This window comes from Balaenoptera ricei, chromosome 8 (genome assembly GCF_028023285.1).
Source record: "Balaenoptera ricei isolate mBalRic1 chromosome 8, mBalRic1.hap2, whole genome shotgun sequence".
NCBI classification, from domain to species: Eukaryota; Metazoa; Chordata; class Mammalia; order Artiodactyla; family Balaenopteridae; genus Balaenoptera; species Balaenoptera ricei.
In genome coordinates, this window is record NC_082646.1 from 74,510,189 (window position 1) to 74,528,065 (window position 17,877).

A 17,877-nucleotide genomic window follows, 5' to 3' on the forward strand; every position below is an offset into this window, starting at 1 on the left:
GAACTACTGGAGGCACTTGACATTGGAGAGAATGATGTCTTTTAATAAGACCACTCTGGTGGCTACATGGCAGATGGTGTGCAGAGGATGAGATGGAGACAAGAAGCCCAGGTAACAGGTGCAGTCACAGCCCCTGTCATCGGGGTCTGAGCTGGGAGGGGACACTGTGTAGAAAGTAAGACCAGGCAGAGAAATGCATCACCAGGGGACATATAATAGCACCTTCTCTCAGCATTTGCTTGCTCAGTTGTCTCATCACGTGGCTGATTGAACAGCAGTCTCAACAGTTAACATTTATTGAGCACTGGTTATGGACGAGGCACTCAAGCATTTGACATAACGCTTTTCACTTACTCCAACAATTCTATGAGGTAGGTACTATTAGTATCCCCACTTTATAGATGAGGCAACTGAGGCACAGAGAGGTTAAGTTATGTGACAAAGGTCTTAGAACTCAAGCAGCTGTTTTGAGAGCTAACGCTCCAACTGCCACACTAATGCCTGTGACATATCCGCCTCTCTCCTTGAGCCCCTCGGCCTTCCATCAGTCCCCTGGGAGTGGAGGCAGGGCTCAGGGCTATAAGCCTGATGGGTGCCCAACTGAGATGGTCAGACGGTCTTGTAAGGCTGGGCTACCGAAGGCAGGAAGGGGAAGTCTCTGAACTGGGGGAAGAGGGCCAGCCCCAGGTCCCTTTCCTGGCCTCCCAGCTAGGGTCCATGGCACCTCTGAGATGTAGGCTGGCAGCTGCCAGCCCCTGCTCTCCCTGCCCACCAGCAAGAACAGCCCAGAGTTTAGGTCACGAAGGGGGAGGCTTTATTGACAATGGAGAAGGCAGAATTCTGGGCAAGTACACACAGCACTGCTCCAAGAGTCCGGCTTGCGGGTCAAGCCTGCCAGGACCGAGGGCCTTTTTGCCTCAGGGACCTCACCCACCCCCTCCATCCTGAGCTTTCCAACATCTCCTTTTCTAGCAACCCAAAGGCCCTCTGTGGCCACCCTCTTGACAAAGTGAGTGGCAACCACTGGGGGGGAGCCAGGCCAGAGTACAGTCTGAGGCCTGCCAAGTGTGGTGGGCCCAGGACCCCAGTCTCTCCCCAGCCTCTTTCAGCTTGGCACGCCAGGGTCCGCCCCAGCCCACTCCAGCCTCCCAGGGCCGGGGACAGAATGGGAGCAGGCAGGGGCAGCAGCCCCAGCCCCTGGAGCCCCCATTGAAGAAGCCTTGGGGTCAGGGGTAAGGGGCCCGTCTCCCCTTCCCCGTGCCTGGGCAGGGCTCAGCAAGGTAAGCCTCCCGGTTCCATTTCCTCTCTGCCAAGCCCGCCCCAGGGAGGCTCCACATCTCCAACCCTCCAGCTAGACTGTGCTCCCTCATTGCCTGCCCTCCCCAGCAGGCCAGGCCCACCCGTTTGGCCATCATCTTTTCAGAGACCAAGTAGGGGCTGGGGCCTCACCACAGGCATCTCTCAGGGCCACAGAAACAGAGCAGCAGGCCTCCCATCTGGGGACTGTTCTTCCCCAGCCACCCACCCGGCTTGCAGCCGGTCAGTCGTGGCGGCCAAGGACTAGATGGGAGTCCCAGCTTTAGGGCCTGACACTTCTCACAGCTCCCCTAGCTTGGGGCGGGGTCGGGGGGAAAGCCAGTCCTGAGTTGGGGCTGGGAGGAGCAGGGACAAAAATAACCCGGTACAGGCTCCTGCTGAGGCCAGAAATAGAGTAGCGACAAGTGCCTTGCAACACCCTGGGCGAGCAGCCGGAGGGGAGGCTGAGATGAGGAGGGCCCAGCCTCTTAACAGGTCCTGTCCTGGCCGAGGGGCCCGCACCACGTCCGCTCTACATACCATGCCACACTGGCCTGCACACACATGAGGAGGGAGGTCCAAGGGAGCAGGGCTCAGGACAGGGAATCTGGAGACATGCTGAACTTGGCCTTGGCCTTGGCCACGGCCATGCTGCGCTTGCGCAGGGACCCGCGGGCGAGGGTCAGGATATCCAGCAGGCTGGGGTCCTCATCCAGCTGGCGGGCCGTGCAGAGCGGCGTGGGCACTTTGATGGTGTTGCCAAACTTGGAGTAGTCCACAGAGTAGCGGCCATCCTCCTCAGACACGATGGGTACAAAGCGCTGGCCCCACAGGATCTCGTCGGCCAGGTAGGAGGTGCGGGCCTGGGTGGTGATGCCCGTGGTTTCCACCACACCTTCCAGGATGACAACGATCTCAAGGTCGTGATGGTGGTGCAGGTCGCAGGGCGCCAGGTCATAGAGCGGGCTCTTGGCGTCAATGACGTGGTAGATGATGAGGGGAGCCACCAGGAAGATGTTATTGCCACCCACACCATTCTCCATGGGGATGTCCAACTGGTGGAGGGGTACCACCTCGCCCTCAGGGCTGGTGGTCTTGCGCACCACCTGCATGTGGATGGTGGCGCTGATGATCATGCTCTTGCGGAGGTCGCCCACGCGCAGCATGAAGCAGAGGCGGCTGTGGCGCAGGGCAATGACGGCATGCTTGCTGAAGATGAGGGTCTCAGCCCGCCGGTGGGCCTGGGCAGTCTTCATGAAGATGCAGCCCAGCATGATGGCATTGATCATGAGCCCCACGATGTTCTGCACAATGAGGATCAGGATGGCCAGAGGGCACTCCTCGGTCACCATGCGCCCGCCGAAACCAATGGTCACCTGTACCTCAATGGAGAAAAGGAAGGCAGATGAAAAGGAGTGGATGCTGGTGATGCAGGGCACAGCAGCAGCCTCACCAGGGGCCAGGTCACCGTGGGCGAAGGCGATGAGCCACCAGACCATGGCAAAGAGCAGCCAGCTGCACAGGAAGGACATGGTGAAGATGAGCAGCGTGTATGGCCACTTGAGGTCCACGAGCGTGGTGAACACGTCCTGCAGGAAGCGACCTTGCTCCCGGATGTTCTTGTGGGCCACGTTGCAGTTGCCATTCTTGGACACGAAGCGGGCTCTCCGCTCACGGGCACGGTACCGGGGCTCTGTCGGGTCCTCTGCTAGCCGCGTCAGCACATACTCCTCAGGGATGATGCCTTTGCGGGACAGCATGGCTCCAGCGACCACCAGGGGGAGGTCTCCCCCATGGGGGAGGAGCAACCACCTGACTGAGCCTTCAGCCTACTGTGGGGTTTCCGCCCTGGGAGCACCCTAAGTCTGCACCGGCCTCACTTCTGAGATGCCTCCCCAGCTAGACTCATCCTCACCTCCACCTGGCCCCTCCTTCACTTTATACCAGCCTCACACCTCAGCCCACCTGCCAGCTGCCTACTGAACCCCCCACTCTGCCTGTTCCCCACCTGGCTCTGGATCCCAGCTCAGCTCTCCTCCACTCGCTGACCACCCCTGGGCGTCTCCCTAGGACCCTTCTCCCCACTCAGCCTTCTTTCTCAACCCACCTCTCCCACCTGGGAACGTCACACCTCCGGATCTTACCAACCGACCACACCCCACACAACCCGCACCGTGTTTCCCGCCTCACCCGTTTCTGCCCCGGGCTCCCCTCCAAGCTCCAGTTTCATACCGTCTCACCTCCTGGTACCTCTTTCCTACCCCACCCTCCGTAGCGCTCTCGCCGCTCTCCGATCTCCCTCTAGCTCTCGTCCTCTCTGTCTCCTTGGGATCCTCCGCCCTCCAGAGTCACCACCCCACCCAGCTCCACTCCTGATCCCCTCGCCCCCAGCGCGACCTGGCTGGCGAGGCCCACTCTAAGCCGCGGCCTCCCGGCTCTGCGCCGGCAGCACGCACGCCGGCGCCGCGACCCCGCCCGCCGCTCCGTCCCTGCCACCCCCCGCTCCTCGCCGCGGCACCTGCTCCTGCTCATCAAGCCGCAGTCCTCGCCTCCCCGCCCCCTCCTGCTGCCCGGGCGCTCGCGGAGGGCCGTCCTCCGGTCCTTCTGTGTGTCAGTCGGCCCGCGGAGACCGACCTGTGCTAGGTGGGGTAGAGAATTGAGGACACCGAGCGCCGGAGGCGTGGAGTGGGGGCCGGGGGCCGCCAGGGGGAGCCCGACCTATTCCTGGGCTGGAGGGCTGGCGGGCACAAGTGCAAGCCCCGCCCCTCGCCATTCACCTCCCACCGCCTTCCTTCTCCCGGCTCACTTCTTCTGGCCTTGGGAGTTTTACCAATCAGATGGACCAAAGAGGTTCCTCCCAGACCACGCGCTACGAAATTAGGGCAGGGCGGGGCAGGGGGGCGTGAAGGGAGTCGTGACCCGCCCTCCCATTCTGGGGACCGATGCTCTGTCGCCCTGGTCCCACCGCAATTTTCCCATCCTGGGTTGGGTCAATATCCGCCTGGGTTTTGTGGGCTCCCAGCGAAAGGCGGTACCGAGGAGCTGTGTCACCAACCTGGTGACTGGGGTTGGGGCGGGGAGATTAGGTGGCCCGAGGACTCCTAACTGACCGCTTCTTTTCTTTGGCGATGATTTTAGTATTTTCAGAGTCACGAATCCTTTGAGGGTCTGATGAAAGCCACGGACTTCCGGGGGGAGGGGTGGAGATGTACCTTAGTAGGTGTAGAAACATAGTTTAATACCCACTACAGGGGATGCTGGATGCTGCAGCCCAGAAGCCTGGGTGGTTGCATCTTCTCAATCATGACCCACACTTTCAATCCCACCCCTGCATTTTATTTTATCTTATTTTATTATTTATTTATTTAAAATTTTAAAAAATTTATTTATTTTATTTATTTATTTTTGGCTGTGTTGGGTCTCGTTGCTGTGCGTGGGCTTTCTCTAGTTGCAGCGAGCGGGGGCTCCTCTTCGTTGAGGTGCGCAGGCTTCTCATTGTGGTGGCTTCTCTTGTGGAGCACGGGCTCTAGGCACTTGGGCTTCAGTAGTTGTGGCACGCAGGTTCAGCAGTTGTGGCTCGCAGGATCTAGAGTGCAGGCTCAGTAGTTGTGGCACACGGGCTTAGTTGCTTCGTGGCATGTGGGATCTTCCCGGACCAGGGCTCCAACCCGTGTCCCCTGCATTGGCAGGCGGATTCTTAACCACTGCGCCACCAGGGAAGCCCCCACCCCTGCATTTTAAAGGGGGTTTGAGCTACTGGCACTTGCTTTACACCTCCTTACACCTGCAGCCTGAGGAGCTGTGTCAGGGCTGGTTTGGGCACTGGGGGTCCTAAGCTCTTGGCCTGAAGAGGAGTGGCGTTTCTACTGCAGGCATCAACCTAGGATTGTCCTGTGGCTTGGGGCCCCTCTACTACTCATGGTAGATCTTGGGCTATACTACCAGAGATGCAGTGCTTAGGGTGGGGAAGGGAAAATAGGGTGAGCAGAGAGGGCAGCTCAAGGAGACAGAGTTACACAGGAAAACTCTGGGGCAACTATGGCTGCTCAGCCATCAGAAAAGGAACCTTGGAGAGTCTTCCCAGGGAGTTCAGATACTATCGCAGAAACCCCTGGGGTCCAAGGAGGATGGACTAGTTATTTTGTGTGGTCCAAAGTATAAACCAGTATAGACACTGGAACAGAGGCAGGCTTTGATTTCACGTATGGAAGAGTCAGTTCTAATTACCAGAGATGACCCTCATCTATGGGGTATCCAAGTCGAGGCTGGCACACCATCAGGGGAGCTATCGAGGAATTTGGGCTAGGATGGCCTTAGTCATCTCTGCAAGACTTCAGTGTGAGCTGTGACGTGCCCCTGTGCCCTTGCTACTTCCCTTTAATTCCTTGGCTGGTCGTAGGCATGGGGGGGGGGGGCGGTGGGAATCCTCTTTTCCCTCCTTAGGCTCTGCTCCTGGGAGGCCCAACAGTGGAGGGAGTGCTGGGCCCCCAGAGGCATCTCAGAGGTGGAAAGGTTAGGACTTGCCTCACAGCGTGGCCCTGAGGCCTCGCTTGCCAGGAAAGCGAGCCCGCCACCAAAAGTGCTCAGCCTCCTGCTCTGCTCCATCCTGCACCTCCTCATACTCATCTCCCCCAAACACTGCACTTGTCAGGTCCCTTTCGCATTCAAAAACCTTCTCCACTTCCCTTTTGTGCATAGGCATGTCCCAGACTCCTTGTCCTGGCATTCAAGGCTCTCTGATCTTATTTCCCCTCCCCGTCTTGGGCCCTTTTCTCTAGCTCTCTGCTTATCTAATTCCCACCCTTCCCATGCCCAACTTAAATCCTGCCTCTCCCAGGCAGCCTGCCAGGCCTCAGAGAGCTCTCCCTTCCCGAGCTCCTCTGGCTCCTGGAATAGCCAGAAGGGTCTGTACTGGACCCCTCTCCAATGACTGGTGGATTTTCTTTACACTGTATGACTCTGACCCCCTTGCACACAACAAGGATGAAGGCCCAAGACTCCTGGGTCTGCACCCCAAGGGCCTGGTACAGCCAGTACTGAAGGCAACATGTAAATGATAATAAAATGATATGTAAACAAGCACCTTCCTTTCTTGGTGGGACAGGTATACACTCGTGTCTCATGATGCACATGGAGTCTGAGGACAGCTGTTTTTTAGTCTCCCCAGTGTCTGGGCCCCAGTATGTCCCAGTCACTACCTGGCTGACATGTGGCATATGTACTCTGCTTTCTCTCTGAAGGGCCACCCTCCTCCCACTTCTGAATGTCCTTATGTGTGGGATGGACAAGGGGACATGTGATTCAGGCCCCTCTCTTTTTCAGAGGGGTAGGATGTAAGCTGGAGGTGCTAGTGGCCATCTGTCATGGGGGAGGGAGAGGAAGATGGAATTCATCACCCCTGATGTCAAACACCTGGATCTAGCCGTGCTTGAAGTAGTATACCTCCTGGTCTTCTCAGTCATATGGGATAATAAATTCCACTGTTTAAGCCACTTTGAGTTGGGTTCCTGTCATTTGCAATGGAAATAATGCTAATCCGGGGTACCTGGGGACCCACAATTTTAATCCAAGAATTAAACTGAGAAGGAAAAGGGACCAAGCTATATGCAGATCTGCTACCTTATCTGATGAGATAATCACAAAAATACTATAACTCTGTTATGGACTGAATTGCATTCCCCCCAAAATTCATATATTGGAGCCCCTGCAATGTGATAGGGCCAGTGAAGAGGTAATTTAGTTTAAATGAGGTCATAGGAGTGCAGCCTCATCCAATATGTCTAGTATCCTAATAAGGAGAGAGAGAGATAAAAGGGGTGTGCACACAGAGGAAAGGCTGCGTGAGGACGCAGCTAGAAGGTGGCTGTCTGGAACCGAGGAGAGAGGCCTCAGGAGAAACCAAGCCTGCGACACTTTGATCTTGGACTTCCAGGCTCCAGCACTGTCAGCAATAAATTTCTGCTGTTTAAGCCACCCAGGCTATGGTATTTTGTTACAGCAGCCGAATACAACCTAGCAGACTAAGACAGCCCTCATGTCACAGATGAGGAAACATGCTTTTGCCCACACTCACAGAGCTTCCTCAGGTCTGCCTGATGCTAAAGTCAGACTGCTTCCATGGGACCCACGGTCCACCCCAGTCCCTGCCCACCAGACCCACGGCCTCTGGTAGGAAATAACCAGTCTCTTTATTTACAAGTGATTTTACAGTTAGAGAACCCGGGCGGGAGTTGGGGGCAGGGTGGGGCATGGGATGGCACTTGGGCTCTGGTAGGTCACTTGTCTGCACGGACAAAAGAGGCAAAGACGCTGTCCTTCTGGCTGAGCAGCTTCTCTGGCTTGTCGAACTCAAGGATGGCGCCGCGCTTCAGGACGATCACCAGGTCTGCACTCAGGATGGTGTGCACGCGGTGCTGGGCGGGGCAGGAAGGGCTGTCAGGGTTGCGGGGGGGGCTGGCCTGGGGCAGCTGAGGCATCCCTCCTGCAGCTTGGAGGAGGAGGCATGTGGCCACAATGTCTTATCTCTGTGGTGACTGCCCTTGCCCGGTGTGGCTGTAACTCCAAACCCTCCATCTGCTAATGCCACCCTCTCCCTCACCAGGTCTCAGCTCTGCCCCACCTCCAGGCTTCAAGACTCAGAGATTCTCCCAACGCCCCCATCTCCCATTTGCTCTGGAGAAGTAACCCTAGCCTAGCTCACAGGGCCTTGGGACAGGAGCGGACCTTGGAACCTGGAGAAAGAGGGGAGGTCTGAGGGAAGTGCAGGCACAAACCTTCCTACATCCCAAATCCTGCAATCCAGGCTCCCTGCAAGCCCTCCAGACTCCTTGCCCTGCACTGCCACAGGGTCCTCTCTTGATTACCAGGCGCAGGTGAGCCCAGAGGCTGCCCACTGATGACAGCCTCAGGAGGCCAGCCATCTCCCTGGGTGTCCCCCCCTGCACCCCATCATGGGCCCCTTACCGCGATGGTGACCACAGTGCGGTCTGCGAAAGCCGTCATCACCACCTTCTGGAGGATGTTTTCCTGCCAGGTCAGAGCAGCAGCTGTTGGCTCACCTGCCCAGTGGGTGGGGTCTGGCCTGGCTTCTGGCACAGCTCCCATCTGACCCCAACCGTAGCCCCACCCCCTCCCTCTGGCTCTAGTCCCCATAGGACCAACCAGGTTCCCAGTGTTCAGGGGCTGGGTTCCGCCTGTTGGGAGCTCAGCTGTGTGCATGTGTGTGTGCTGTGAGTGTGTCTGGGTGTGCTGGGTTGTGGGGATGGGTGTGAAATTTGTGGGTCCGTGTGCAGCTTGTGTGTATGTGTGTTATATTCCAGCCTTAAGACTACCTGGAATCAGGGTCCCCCAGCCCTTCGCCTTTTCTACTCCATATGACTCTTGATGTTAAAGGCAACTTGAGTTTCAGGACTACTTTGTGCAACCTTCTCCCTAACACCCCCGAAAACCCTCTCCAAGACCCCCACCCCATGGGTGTGCCCCGCACCGACCGTGGCCATGTCGATGGAAGCCGTGGCTTCATCCATGATGAAGATGCTGGTCTTCCTCACAAAGGCCCGGGCCAAGCAGAACAGCTGCCTCTGGCCCTGGCTGAAGTTTTCCCCGCCTTCCGTGATGATGGCATCTGAAAACAGCCCCAGGAAGGGGGCGCAGGGCTGAGTTAATTCTGCGTTGTGAGTTTAGTGGATGGAGTGGCTTGGGGTTTCAGGAAGTGTGTGTACAGGGGTAAATATGTAGGTGTGTGTCATGAGTACAGGTGTGCACAGTGTGGCTGCACCTTACACAACACAGATGCCGTCTGCTGGAGTTACAAAGAGAAGAGCGCTCCCTGGAGTTATGCACGGCTGTGGCCCTGGCATCAGCACAGAGTGTGTCCGTCCTGCATGTGTATGGGCCTTGGTGGGGTGATTTTCTGAAGCCAAGGCTTGGCCGGCCCCCACTGTCCCAGGCGTTTCAACAGATACACCAAAGGTTCTGCTGACCCCTGGGGTGGGGACACAGTCTTCCCAGTAGCCTTGATGAGTGACCTGTGCCTGTGATTTCCAGTCAGTCCTCTCCTCCCTCCGGGCAGAACTGGGCAGGCAGGTGGATGTGGAGGGCAGGGCCGAATATACCACCATGGCATTGGGGACTTGCAAGCTCTGTCTCCTTACTGTCCCCCCTGTGCCCTGTAGGAGAGGCCAGATCCTGACTGACCAGTTGTGTGACCTGGGACAAATCACTTGACATCTCTGAGCTCCTGTATAGTGAGAAGTAGAACTTAATGGTCTCTGGGATCCTGGCAGACCCCAGACTCTAAACTCTGGGCAAAGCTAAGACACGGGTGTGAGTTGTCCCTTCCCAGCCCTTACAGGCGTCCTTTAGTACCCGGCCTGTGCTCAGCCAGGAGTAGTTACCAAGGCCTCCTGGCAGTGCCTTCACCACCAGCTTCAACTGGGCTATTTCCAGGGCCTCCCACAGTGTGCTGTCAGAGCACTTCTTCTCCGGGTCCAGGTTAAATCTGGAGGGTGACACACAAAGCCCTTAGAGAGGGGAGCAGGGTCCTGGCTCTATTCCCAGGGGATGCACAGAGGGTGAGGCTGGTGAAGGGAGCAGTGAGTGGGAACTGATTGACTTGGGGGCCTGGCTGGGAGGGGGCAGCAAGGTGCTGGCAGTGGGTGGAGGAAAGCATCCCAGGCTTGAGGGTTGGGGGACCCCTACCAGTGCCTAGGCCTAACGGAAAAGAGAAAGGCATGAGGGTGCAGCTTTAAAGAACCCGCGCCAGCCCTTCATGCCCAGAGCTAGAGCAGGGCTGCTTGCCCAGGGAGGCTCCTGGCCTCGTCCACCGCTTCCTCTCTATGCCCCAGATCTGGAGGAGCGGAGCCGGGCCTGGGTCTGGGGTGGGCCTGGTGGCAGGGGTCAGGGGGCTCACCGGATGGTGCCGCTGAAGAGGACGGGTTCCTGCAGGATGATGGAGAGGCGCGAGCGCAGGGTGTGCAGCGGCAGTTTGGCAATGTCGATGCCATCGATGATGATGCGCCCTGCATGCAGACAGTGTCACAGGTGGGGCACCAAGGAGCGGGGAGACGGTGGCGCTGGGGACAGGGTCTGCCTGGAACATGGGTCCCAACGAGGATGCGGGGGAAGGCAGTGATGGCTGGGCCTCCTGTGATGTCTGACCATACCCAGGACTGAGGTCCCATCTCGTGGCTGTGGGTACATGAGGGGTGCCCGTCATACAGCTCACCTTCGAACATGTCCACCATGCGGAAGAAGGCAAGAGAGAAGGAGGACTTCCCACTGCCTGTGCGGCCGCAGATCCCAATCTGGAAAGAGAGGAGCAGGTACGCTGTGGGCACCTGGGGTGTCTGGGAGCCTCTAGTGCTGGGCTGTGCAGGCGTGGGAAGCCCCAGCATCTCTTCTCGTCCTGGCGTTCTGACCAGCATCTCTTTAGCCAGGGCTGGGCCCAGGTTTGGGCTTGTTTCCTGCGGTGGATCCAGAGGGGGCTCCTACTTGTCTGGCTGGGTGTGGTGCATGACTGCGGGGGAGCTGGGGCCACTGGTGTGTCTCTATGTGCCTGGGTGTGGCGGGAGGGCACAGGGGCGGCTGAGCGTTGTGTGCAGGATGTACCGCACCTTCAACTGGAGTCACCTCTCACCCCATCGCATCCGATACAGTGACAGAGGTGGTGATATAGAAGGATAAGAGAGGCAGGGACAGAGGTACATCTAAAGGTCAGAGATAGTGAGACAGACAGCCACAGACGATGACAAAGTGAGAGAGACAGAGACAAAGAGACAGGAGGAGAGGGGCAGCGTCGGAGCAGAGGGGGAGAGAGGGGGGAGTCAGTCAGAGTTGGATCAGAGTGCAGACAGGAGCTCCCTCCCCAGGACAGGGCCTCACTCTCTGCCCCAGGACCCTGCTCTGAAGCTCGGGGTACAGTGCCCTGGGAGAGCCCCTGACCATTTGTGGGGGGCCCTGACAAAGCCCCTCTGAGTCAGAGGAGTCTGGGGGGTCCTGTCCATCTCCTTGGTGGGTGAGTGAGGGCAGCAGGAAGAGAAGGGGAGAGGCCCGGGGCTGGGAGACTGGGGGTCTGAATGGGTGTGAGGCCTGGAGGGCCCTGAGGGCCAGGAGGTGACTCTGTGAGGCTGTCCAGCCCTCTGCCCTCCCCCCCCCCCGACCTTCTGTCCTGGGGAGATGAGGGCATTGACGTGCTTCAGCGCTGGCTTCAGGGAGCTGTCATAGCGCACACTCAGGTTCTGGATCTGGATTTTCCCTTGGTCTGGCCAGTTCTTCGGGATCAGCGATGGTGCTGGGGGCCAGGCTGGGGGTCAGCTGCCAGGTGCGGGCCACAGCTGGTATCCAGGCATGCCCCCCTACCCCCAGGCTCCTCGTGTCCCCCGCAACCCAAACACACATCCACGCTGGGCCCTTTCCCCAGAAGTCCTCCCGCGCCCCTCACCCAGCAGCCCCTCGTAGCGCTCCGCTTCAGTTTTCAGGAGCCCGTGGATGCGTTTCACGGCCCCCATCTGGAGCTCCATGTCCGCCAGGTTCCTCACCATCCAATTGAGGTAGTTGGACACCTGTGGGGAGCAAGCCATTCACAGCCAGTGATCACTTGGTCCTGTCCCTGGCCACCAGGATGGCTCTTCTTACAGTTGAGGATGCCTTTTGCTGCCCACCGCTGACTGTCCAGGGGGCCCTCCATGGGGGTTACAGTGAGTGTGGACCCTCACCCACCCCCATCTGGGGCCCAGGCCTGGGTGAAGGGGCAGGGACCTGCAGTAAGCCCTCCTGCCCACATGGTCCCTCTGGCATCAGACTCGCTATAGCGTGGGGTAAGGCCTGGGAGCGTCTCAGTCAGGGAAGGTGCCCTGAGCTTCCCCAGGGGCTGGTGTCTGACTCCTCCTCTGCCCCACCTGCTGCCACTCACCATTAAGGCATAGGTAAGGCCCAGGCCCACCAGGCCGGCAGAGAGCTCCCTGTGCAGGGAGTTGGAGATGGAGGTCACGGCCGCGATGAGGACCACACATGCACCAATGTACTCCTGCAGAGGCAGTGGAGTTGGCCTGGACCCTCAGGGGTTGAAGCCACAGCACCCCTACCCCTCACTCCCTTCAGGGCAGAGAGCAGCTCAGCCAAGACTCAACCCCAGCCCCGCAACACATCATCAGACACACAGGAGGCTGTGAAGGCTGGAGCCCCAGTAGACAACGTGTGCACGTAGCTCTGCTCCCCCCGCCCCCAAGCCCAGCACGCATGCCTCACCAGCTGGTCCATACCTGTCATATGACCCACTTCAGACACACCTGTCACAGCTAAACACACAACTGTTCTCGCTCTTGGCACACACCTCAGACACACAAGCCTCCAGGCAGTGATATAAGGAAGAGAGGGCTCAGGTCAGACACGGGGAGGACCACCAGAGGTGGGAAAAGCAGGAGGGCTCAATGCCCACCCCGTATGCACACCGGGCCGGTATCCATCCTCTCTTCCCACGCTCCGGTCCCTGTTTGGCCCTTGCTCTGGCTGCACAGCCCTATCAGAACCCCCTGTCCCGAGGGTGCGGGGGGCTGGGGGCCACTTGCCATGCGAACTTCGAGCCACCTGTTGGCGGCTGTGAGGAAGAGGGAGGCGATGTTGTTGGAGTCCGTGTATTCAAGGAGCTTCTGCTGGAACCGGGCCTCGTACCTGGAGGGAGGATGGGGAGGGTGAGGGGGAATAATCTTGGCCCACGTAGCCCTCGGGACTTTCCTCACCTGCAGAGGGGGCTACCTGGGCCTCAGCAGCCCCCAGACATGCCACCTCTGCCACCTTATGGATGCCATTCCTTCCTGGAACTCCTTCCCAGCTCCCTTCTGCTTATTCAAACCTGTCAAAGGTGCCACCTCCTTCAAACGCTTGTTTTCACCCCAAGACCTGTTCTCCTCTGCAGGGCTTCCCTGTTACAATAAAGCGCACCTCCATCCACCCAGGTGCTCAGGCTGGAAACCCAGGAATCATCGGGATTCACATCCAATCCCTCAGTCCTCTTATTTCTTTCTCCAAAATAGCCCTGGCCTCTGCCTGCCTCTGGCCTGCTTCCTGCCCACTGCAAACTCACCTGGACTATTGTATCAGCTTCCTGATAGGTCTCCCTGCTATCTCCCTACAGTCTACCCTCCACACAGCAGCCAGCATAATCTTTCTAAGTCATAAATTGCATCCTATCTCTCCCCTGCTAAGAATATGAATGACTTTTAGGATAAAGAACCACCTCCTTGCCAGAAGCCTGTGTGAGCCAGCTCCTGCCAACCTCACCCACCTCCTTCCATGCCACAAATTCCCTTGCTCACTGTGTTGCAGACACAGAAATTACAGTAAAGTAATTTATTACTTTACTTGCCTTTTTTCAGTTTTGTGACAATGCCAAGTTCTTCCCCACCCTAGGGCCTTTGAACATGCTGTTCCCTCTGCCTGGAATGCTTTCTCCTCTGCTCTTCCCAAGGCTGACTCCTCTCAACTTTAAGGCTTTACCTTAAGTGGCACCTCCTCAGAGTGGCCTTTCCTGGCCTATTTTTCTCCATCTCTGCAGCCTGTTTGTTTCATAACCTCTGCTCATATGTTAATTTCTCTAGCTGTTTATTGTCCATCTCCCTCACTAGACTGTAAACTCCATGAGGATGGAGACCATGTTTGTTTTGGTCACTAATGTATCCCCAGCACCTGGCACTGTCAATAAATATTTGTCGAATGAATGAAACTTCCCTGACCCTCTAAGATAGATGGGACCTCTCTGTACAAGGAACTCTGGAGGCTTCTTTCCTGCCCTCGTGCCCTCATCACGTTCTCCCTTGTGTTACTTTTTATGGATCTGCCTCTTCTCTCTGACAAAACTTGGGCTCCTGGTGTCGCTCTCCTTGGCCACACCTTCAGACTTTGCGCCAGGCCTAGAGGAGGGGGCAGGTGTACTTGTTTGATGGTGAATGAAAGAATGAATGAAAGCTGTCTCAGCATGGTCTCAGGGAAACAACTGAGGGGACTCAGAAGAACTCAAGATGGATCTCGTGGGCATTTGCTTTTCACTCCCAGAAGCTGTTTGTTCTGCTTCGATTTTTTCTGGGTGGAGGGCCTGTTTCTGAATCATGTGTCTGAGGAGAGCAAAGCAAGTCTCTGAGTTGTGAGAGGGTGTGATCGCCCAGCCACAGGGTGGATGTGTGTGTGGGGGTGATGTGTCTGAGGGGAGTGTGAAGCCATCGGTCTGAGGGTTTGTGTGAGTAAGTGGGTGTTGAAGATGTGTATGTGTGAGTGCACGTGTGAGTGTCTGGGGAGTCTGAGGGGTGTGTGACTGGCCTGAGGGGTGGGTGTGCATGAGAGTGTGCGTGAGATGGGAGCTTCTGTGGTAGGTGTATGACAGTGTAAGGAATGTGGAAAGACCCCCAGTTTGGGGGCCATGTGGACCCAGGTTGGAGTCTGAGCATTATTACTTACAGGCTGTGTCTCAGGACCAAGGCTCAGTTTCCTCACCAGTAAAATGGGGATAGTAATAGTTTCTACATGGACTGAAACAACCATTCAGTGTTGGGCACCCTTGAAATTTTTCTTGGGAAAAAGCAGGGCCTCCAAAAAAACCCAGAAGGTCAGCCAGGTCTGGGTTCCAAGCCCAGCACCAGCTCTCACTGTCTGTGTGACCTTGGGCTGGTTACTCAGCCTCAGCTGTAGAGCGTGGCTTCTCCTACCTATGTCATGAGGCTCTTATGAGGATTAAATGCAATAACCCACACATATACCTGGCACATGGGAAGTGTACAACCAATAAATGCTAGGTAGCTCTCAGCAGGACAGACCTCTGGGCAAAAAGCCAATGAATTCAACACATTCAGGGATGATTTAAAAAGTCCTTCACTCAAATTTAAAACTCACTGACCATGTCAATGCAGGGTGTGGGAGGCCTCCCAGGCAGCAGTTTCTCTGGCTAACCGCTGGCTTGGTCTGAGGCTGGTTGCAGGATGCGGGCATACACTCAGATCCTACTGAAGGGTCTGGCCCACTCTAGGAAAGTCGCACTCTCTCTGCCCCAGGCCCTGCCCGAAGGCCTCCAGGATATCAATTCTAAAAGAGGAGCATCACCGAAACTTAGAGTAGAGGTTGGCCCAGGAGTGTTGAGGGGTCTGGAAGGTGAAGGAACTGGGGAGTTCAGGCTTGAGAAGAGGAGGAGGCTGGAAGGAAACCCTGGAGTCATGCCAGGCTCCAGGGAGCTTCTGTGGGGAAGACAGCACAGGCTTGCACAGTGGCAGGGGATGTCCAGGGAGCAGAGCCAAGGCCACAGCAGAGCTCTGCTCTGCTTTGCTTTACTCAGACAAGACCCAAAAGAGGACCTCCCATCAGCCCCAGACGCCCCAGAGAGTGAACTGGGGCTGCGGTGCTGCGCCAGGAGCCTGGGCACCTCTCCCAGGGCAGCAGCTGGACTTTGGGGGTTGAAGGGAGGAGATGCAGGCAGGCCTCCTCAGACCCTGTCGGCTGACCCTTGAGCCCTAGGGTTACTGGACACAAGGCTGGCGTCACATGGTTACTGTCATGCCCCGCACAGCTGTGCCATCCTAAAAATAACCTAGAATCACTCTCTGGGTGAGGCTTAGAGGCCAGAGCCCCAGTATCTGGGTCAGGGGTCTCTGGCCTGTCTATCTGGAGGAGAGATGCCCTAATACTTCAGACAGAGACTGAGGTGGGGAGCAACAGCCCCCTCCACTCCCAAGGCAGCCTCAGATGCTTCTGTCAAGCCCAACATCACAACTCAGAGTGGCAAGAGGATGGTGGGAGTCTTGGAGGAACTGAAACTGAAGTTTTGGGAGAGTTCCTCCAGCCTGGTGAACTCTTATCTCCTCTTTGAGTCCTAGCACTAATGACACCTCCTCAATGAAGCCTTCCATGACTGCCTCCCTTCTATGCTCCCAGAGCCTGTGTCCCCCTTTCTTTCAGAGTACTTGTCACATGGGTTTGTCCTGGCCTGCTCAAAGCCTGGACTGTAAATGCCTCCAGGGCAGGGGCTCATCTGACTCATTTTTGTCTTTTTGGTGCCTGGTATGGGGCTTGGTGAACACTCAGTAAATGTTTGTTGAATGAACAAGCAGGTTCAAATCTGTACTTTGTGGGACCTTACAGAGAGCCTCAATTTCCTTATCTGAGAACTGGGAATAATCAAGCTTTCCATTTCAGATTGCAGTGCAGAATGAATGAGACTGGCATGTAAAGTACTCAGCAAAGTGTTTGGCTCACAGGAGAGTCTCAATGAAAGATGGCCTCAGGGCTGGCCCACACCATGTAAGGGCCTTTCCAGCATTGATTTGTGAGGAACTGTTCCAGCCTTTTCTCTTTTCATGTTTTACTTTAGTTCACAGAGGCCATGGGCTTGGCTCTAGGCCTGAGATTCTCCTCTCTGGATCATGCCGCTAGAGCCCACTAGACCTGACACCTTGGGTGGACTGGCCTTGGGGCCTGATGAGGTGTCGGGAGACATGTGTCCTGGGCTTTCCTAAGCAGAGCCCTGAGAATTGAATCTCATGACCTGTGACCCTGGCTCCATCCCCACCCCCCTACCCCCCCCAGGGTGAATCTGGTACCTGAAGGCCCGGATGGTGGTGAGACCTTCCACGGTTTCGGCAAAGTGCGAGAGCAGCGGGAGCTGGGTGGTGTCGTCCAGCTGCTGCAGGTCCCTGTGCGGGGGAGCAGAGCCAAATGGTTAAGAGGGCAGCTCAGGGCTCAGCCTGGGTCTGAATCCTAGCTCCACCTCCTACTACTGTGCGGGCAAATGGCTTCACCTCTCTAGGCCTCAGTTTCTCGCCTGTAAAGAGGGAAGACAAGGGTACCACCCCATCAAGCAGTCGTGAGGACTGGATGAGCTCGTTAATGTAGATACTTAAGCAGAGCATGCTGAACGGTTACTGTTATCCTGGGCATCACCCACCTCACGTCTGCATCTATCCATTTGCTTTGCCGCACCGCCTCACTCTGCAGCAGTGTTAGTTCCCTTTCACAGGCGAACAACTTGAACAGCGAGTCAAAGGAACAGAAAGACCAAACTCCACGCTTTCAGTCCCCTCCCCGATAACCACCACAGGCTTTGGATTTAAAGAGCTCCTCAAGAGGGAAAGGCCAGTGGTTTCCATGGCAACAGAATGGTTCCTGCTCCCCACAGCTGCACCTTGACAAGTGTATTAGTGCCAAGGAGGTCAGCTTGGGAATGCAGGAAGCGGCCTTCCTGGACAAACAGTCCCCAGGGCCAGAGTGGGTGCCAGGGGAACAGGGTGGTTTCTCTGGCAGAAGAAATGAACCTTGTAGAACAGCTTGTACGGTGTTTAAAAAGCCACTGTGATCTTGTGAATATCAGTGCACTATGTTCCATGTGGGGGTACCAGGGGATTCTGGATCATCCAGGCAAAAAGCCGTTTATACAAATCGTGATCCTGGTGGGCAAGGTAATTGTGGCCAAAATGTATCTAAATTTAATTATTATTATCATAGCCAATCAGTATTTTGACTCATTTCTAACAAACTCTGTGAGAGAGAGTACTTAACTCTCAAGTTAAGTTACCTTAAGTAACTTAACCTTAAGTACAAACTTGA

At 56.5% G+C, this 17,877-nt stretch overlaps 2 protein-coding genes across 2 annotated transcripts in view; both read right to left on the bottom strand.

The window, feature by feature from the left end:
- Positions 1–791: 791 nt before the first annotated feature.
- Positions 792–3,779, bottom strand: KCNJ11 (potassium inwardly rectifying channel subfamily J member 11). The gene has a single exon (XM_059931212.1). The coding sequence runs from the start codon at positions 3,054–3,056 to the stop codon at positions 1,890–1,892; it is 1,167 nt and encodes a 388-aa protein (XP_059787195.1). The 5' UTR covers positions 3,057–3,779; the 3' UTR covers positions 792–1,889.
- A 3,702-nt stretch (positions 3,780–7,481) lies between these two features.
- Positions 7,482–17,877, bottom strand: part of ABCC8 (ATP binding cassette subfamily C member 8) — a 74,894-nt gene continuing 64,498 nt past the window's right edge. Inside the window, exons 29-39 of the mRNA XM_059931214.1 lie at positions 16,875–16,967; positions 12,864–12,966; positions 12,209–12,322; positions 11,738–11,858; positions 11,457–11,587; positions 10,523–10,601; positions 10,208–10,316; positions 9,693–9,796; positions 8,787–8,920; positions 8,260–8,322; positions 7,482–7,709 (exon numbers count right to left, since the gene is read on the bottom strand). Coding sequence (XP_059787197.1) covers positions 7,572–7,709; positions 8,260–8,322; positions 8,787–8,920; positions 9,693–9,796; positions 10,208–10,316; positions 10,523–10,601; positions 11,457–11,587; positions 11,738–11,858; positions 12,209–12,322; positions 12,864–12,966; positions 16,875–16,967 — 1,189 coding nt within the window. The 3' untranslated portion in view covers positions 7,482–7,571. The remainder of the gene's footprint in view (positions 7,710–8,259; positions 8,323–8,786; positions 8,921–9,692; positions 9,797–10,207; positions 10,317–10,522; positions 10,602–11,456; positions 11,588–11,737; positions 11,859–12,208; positions 12,323–12,863; positions 12,967–16,874; positions 16,968–17,877) is intronic.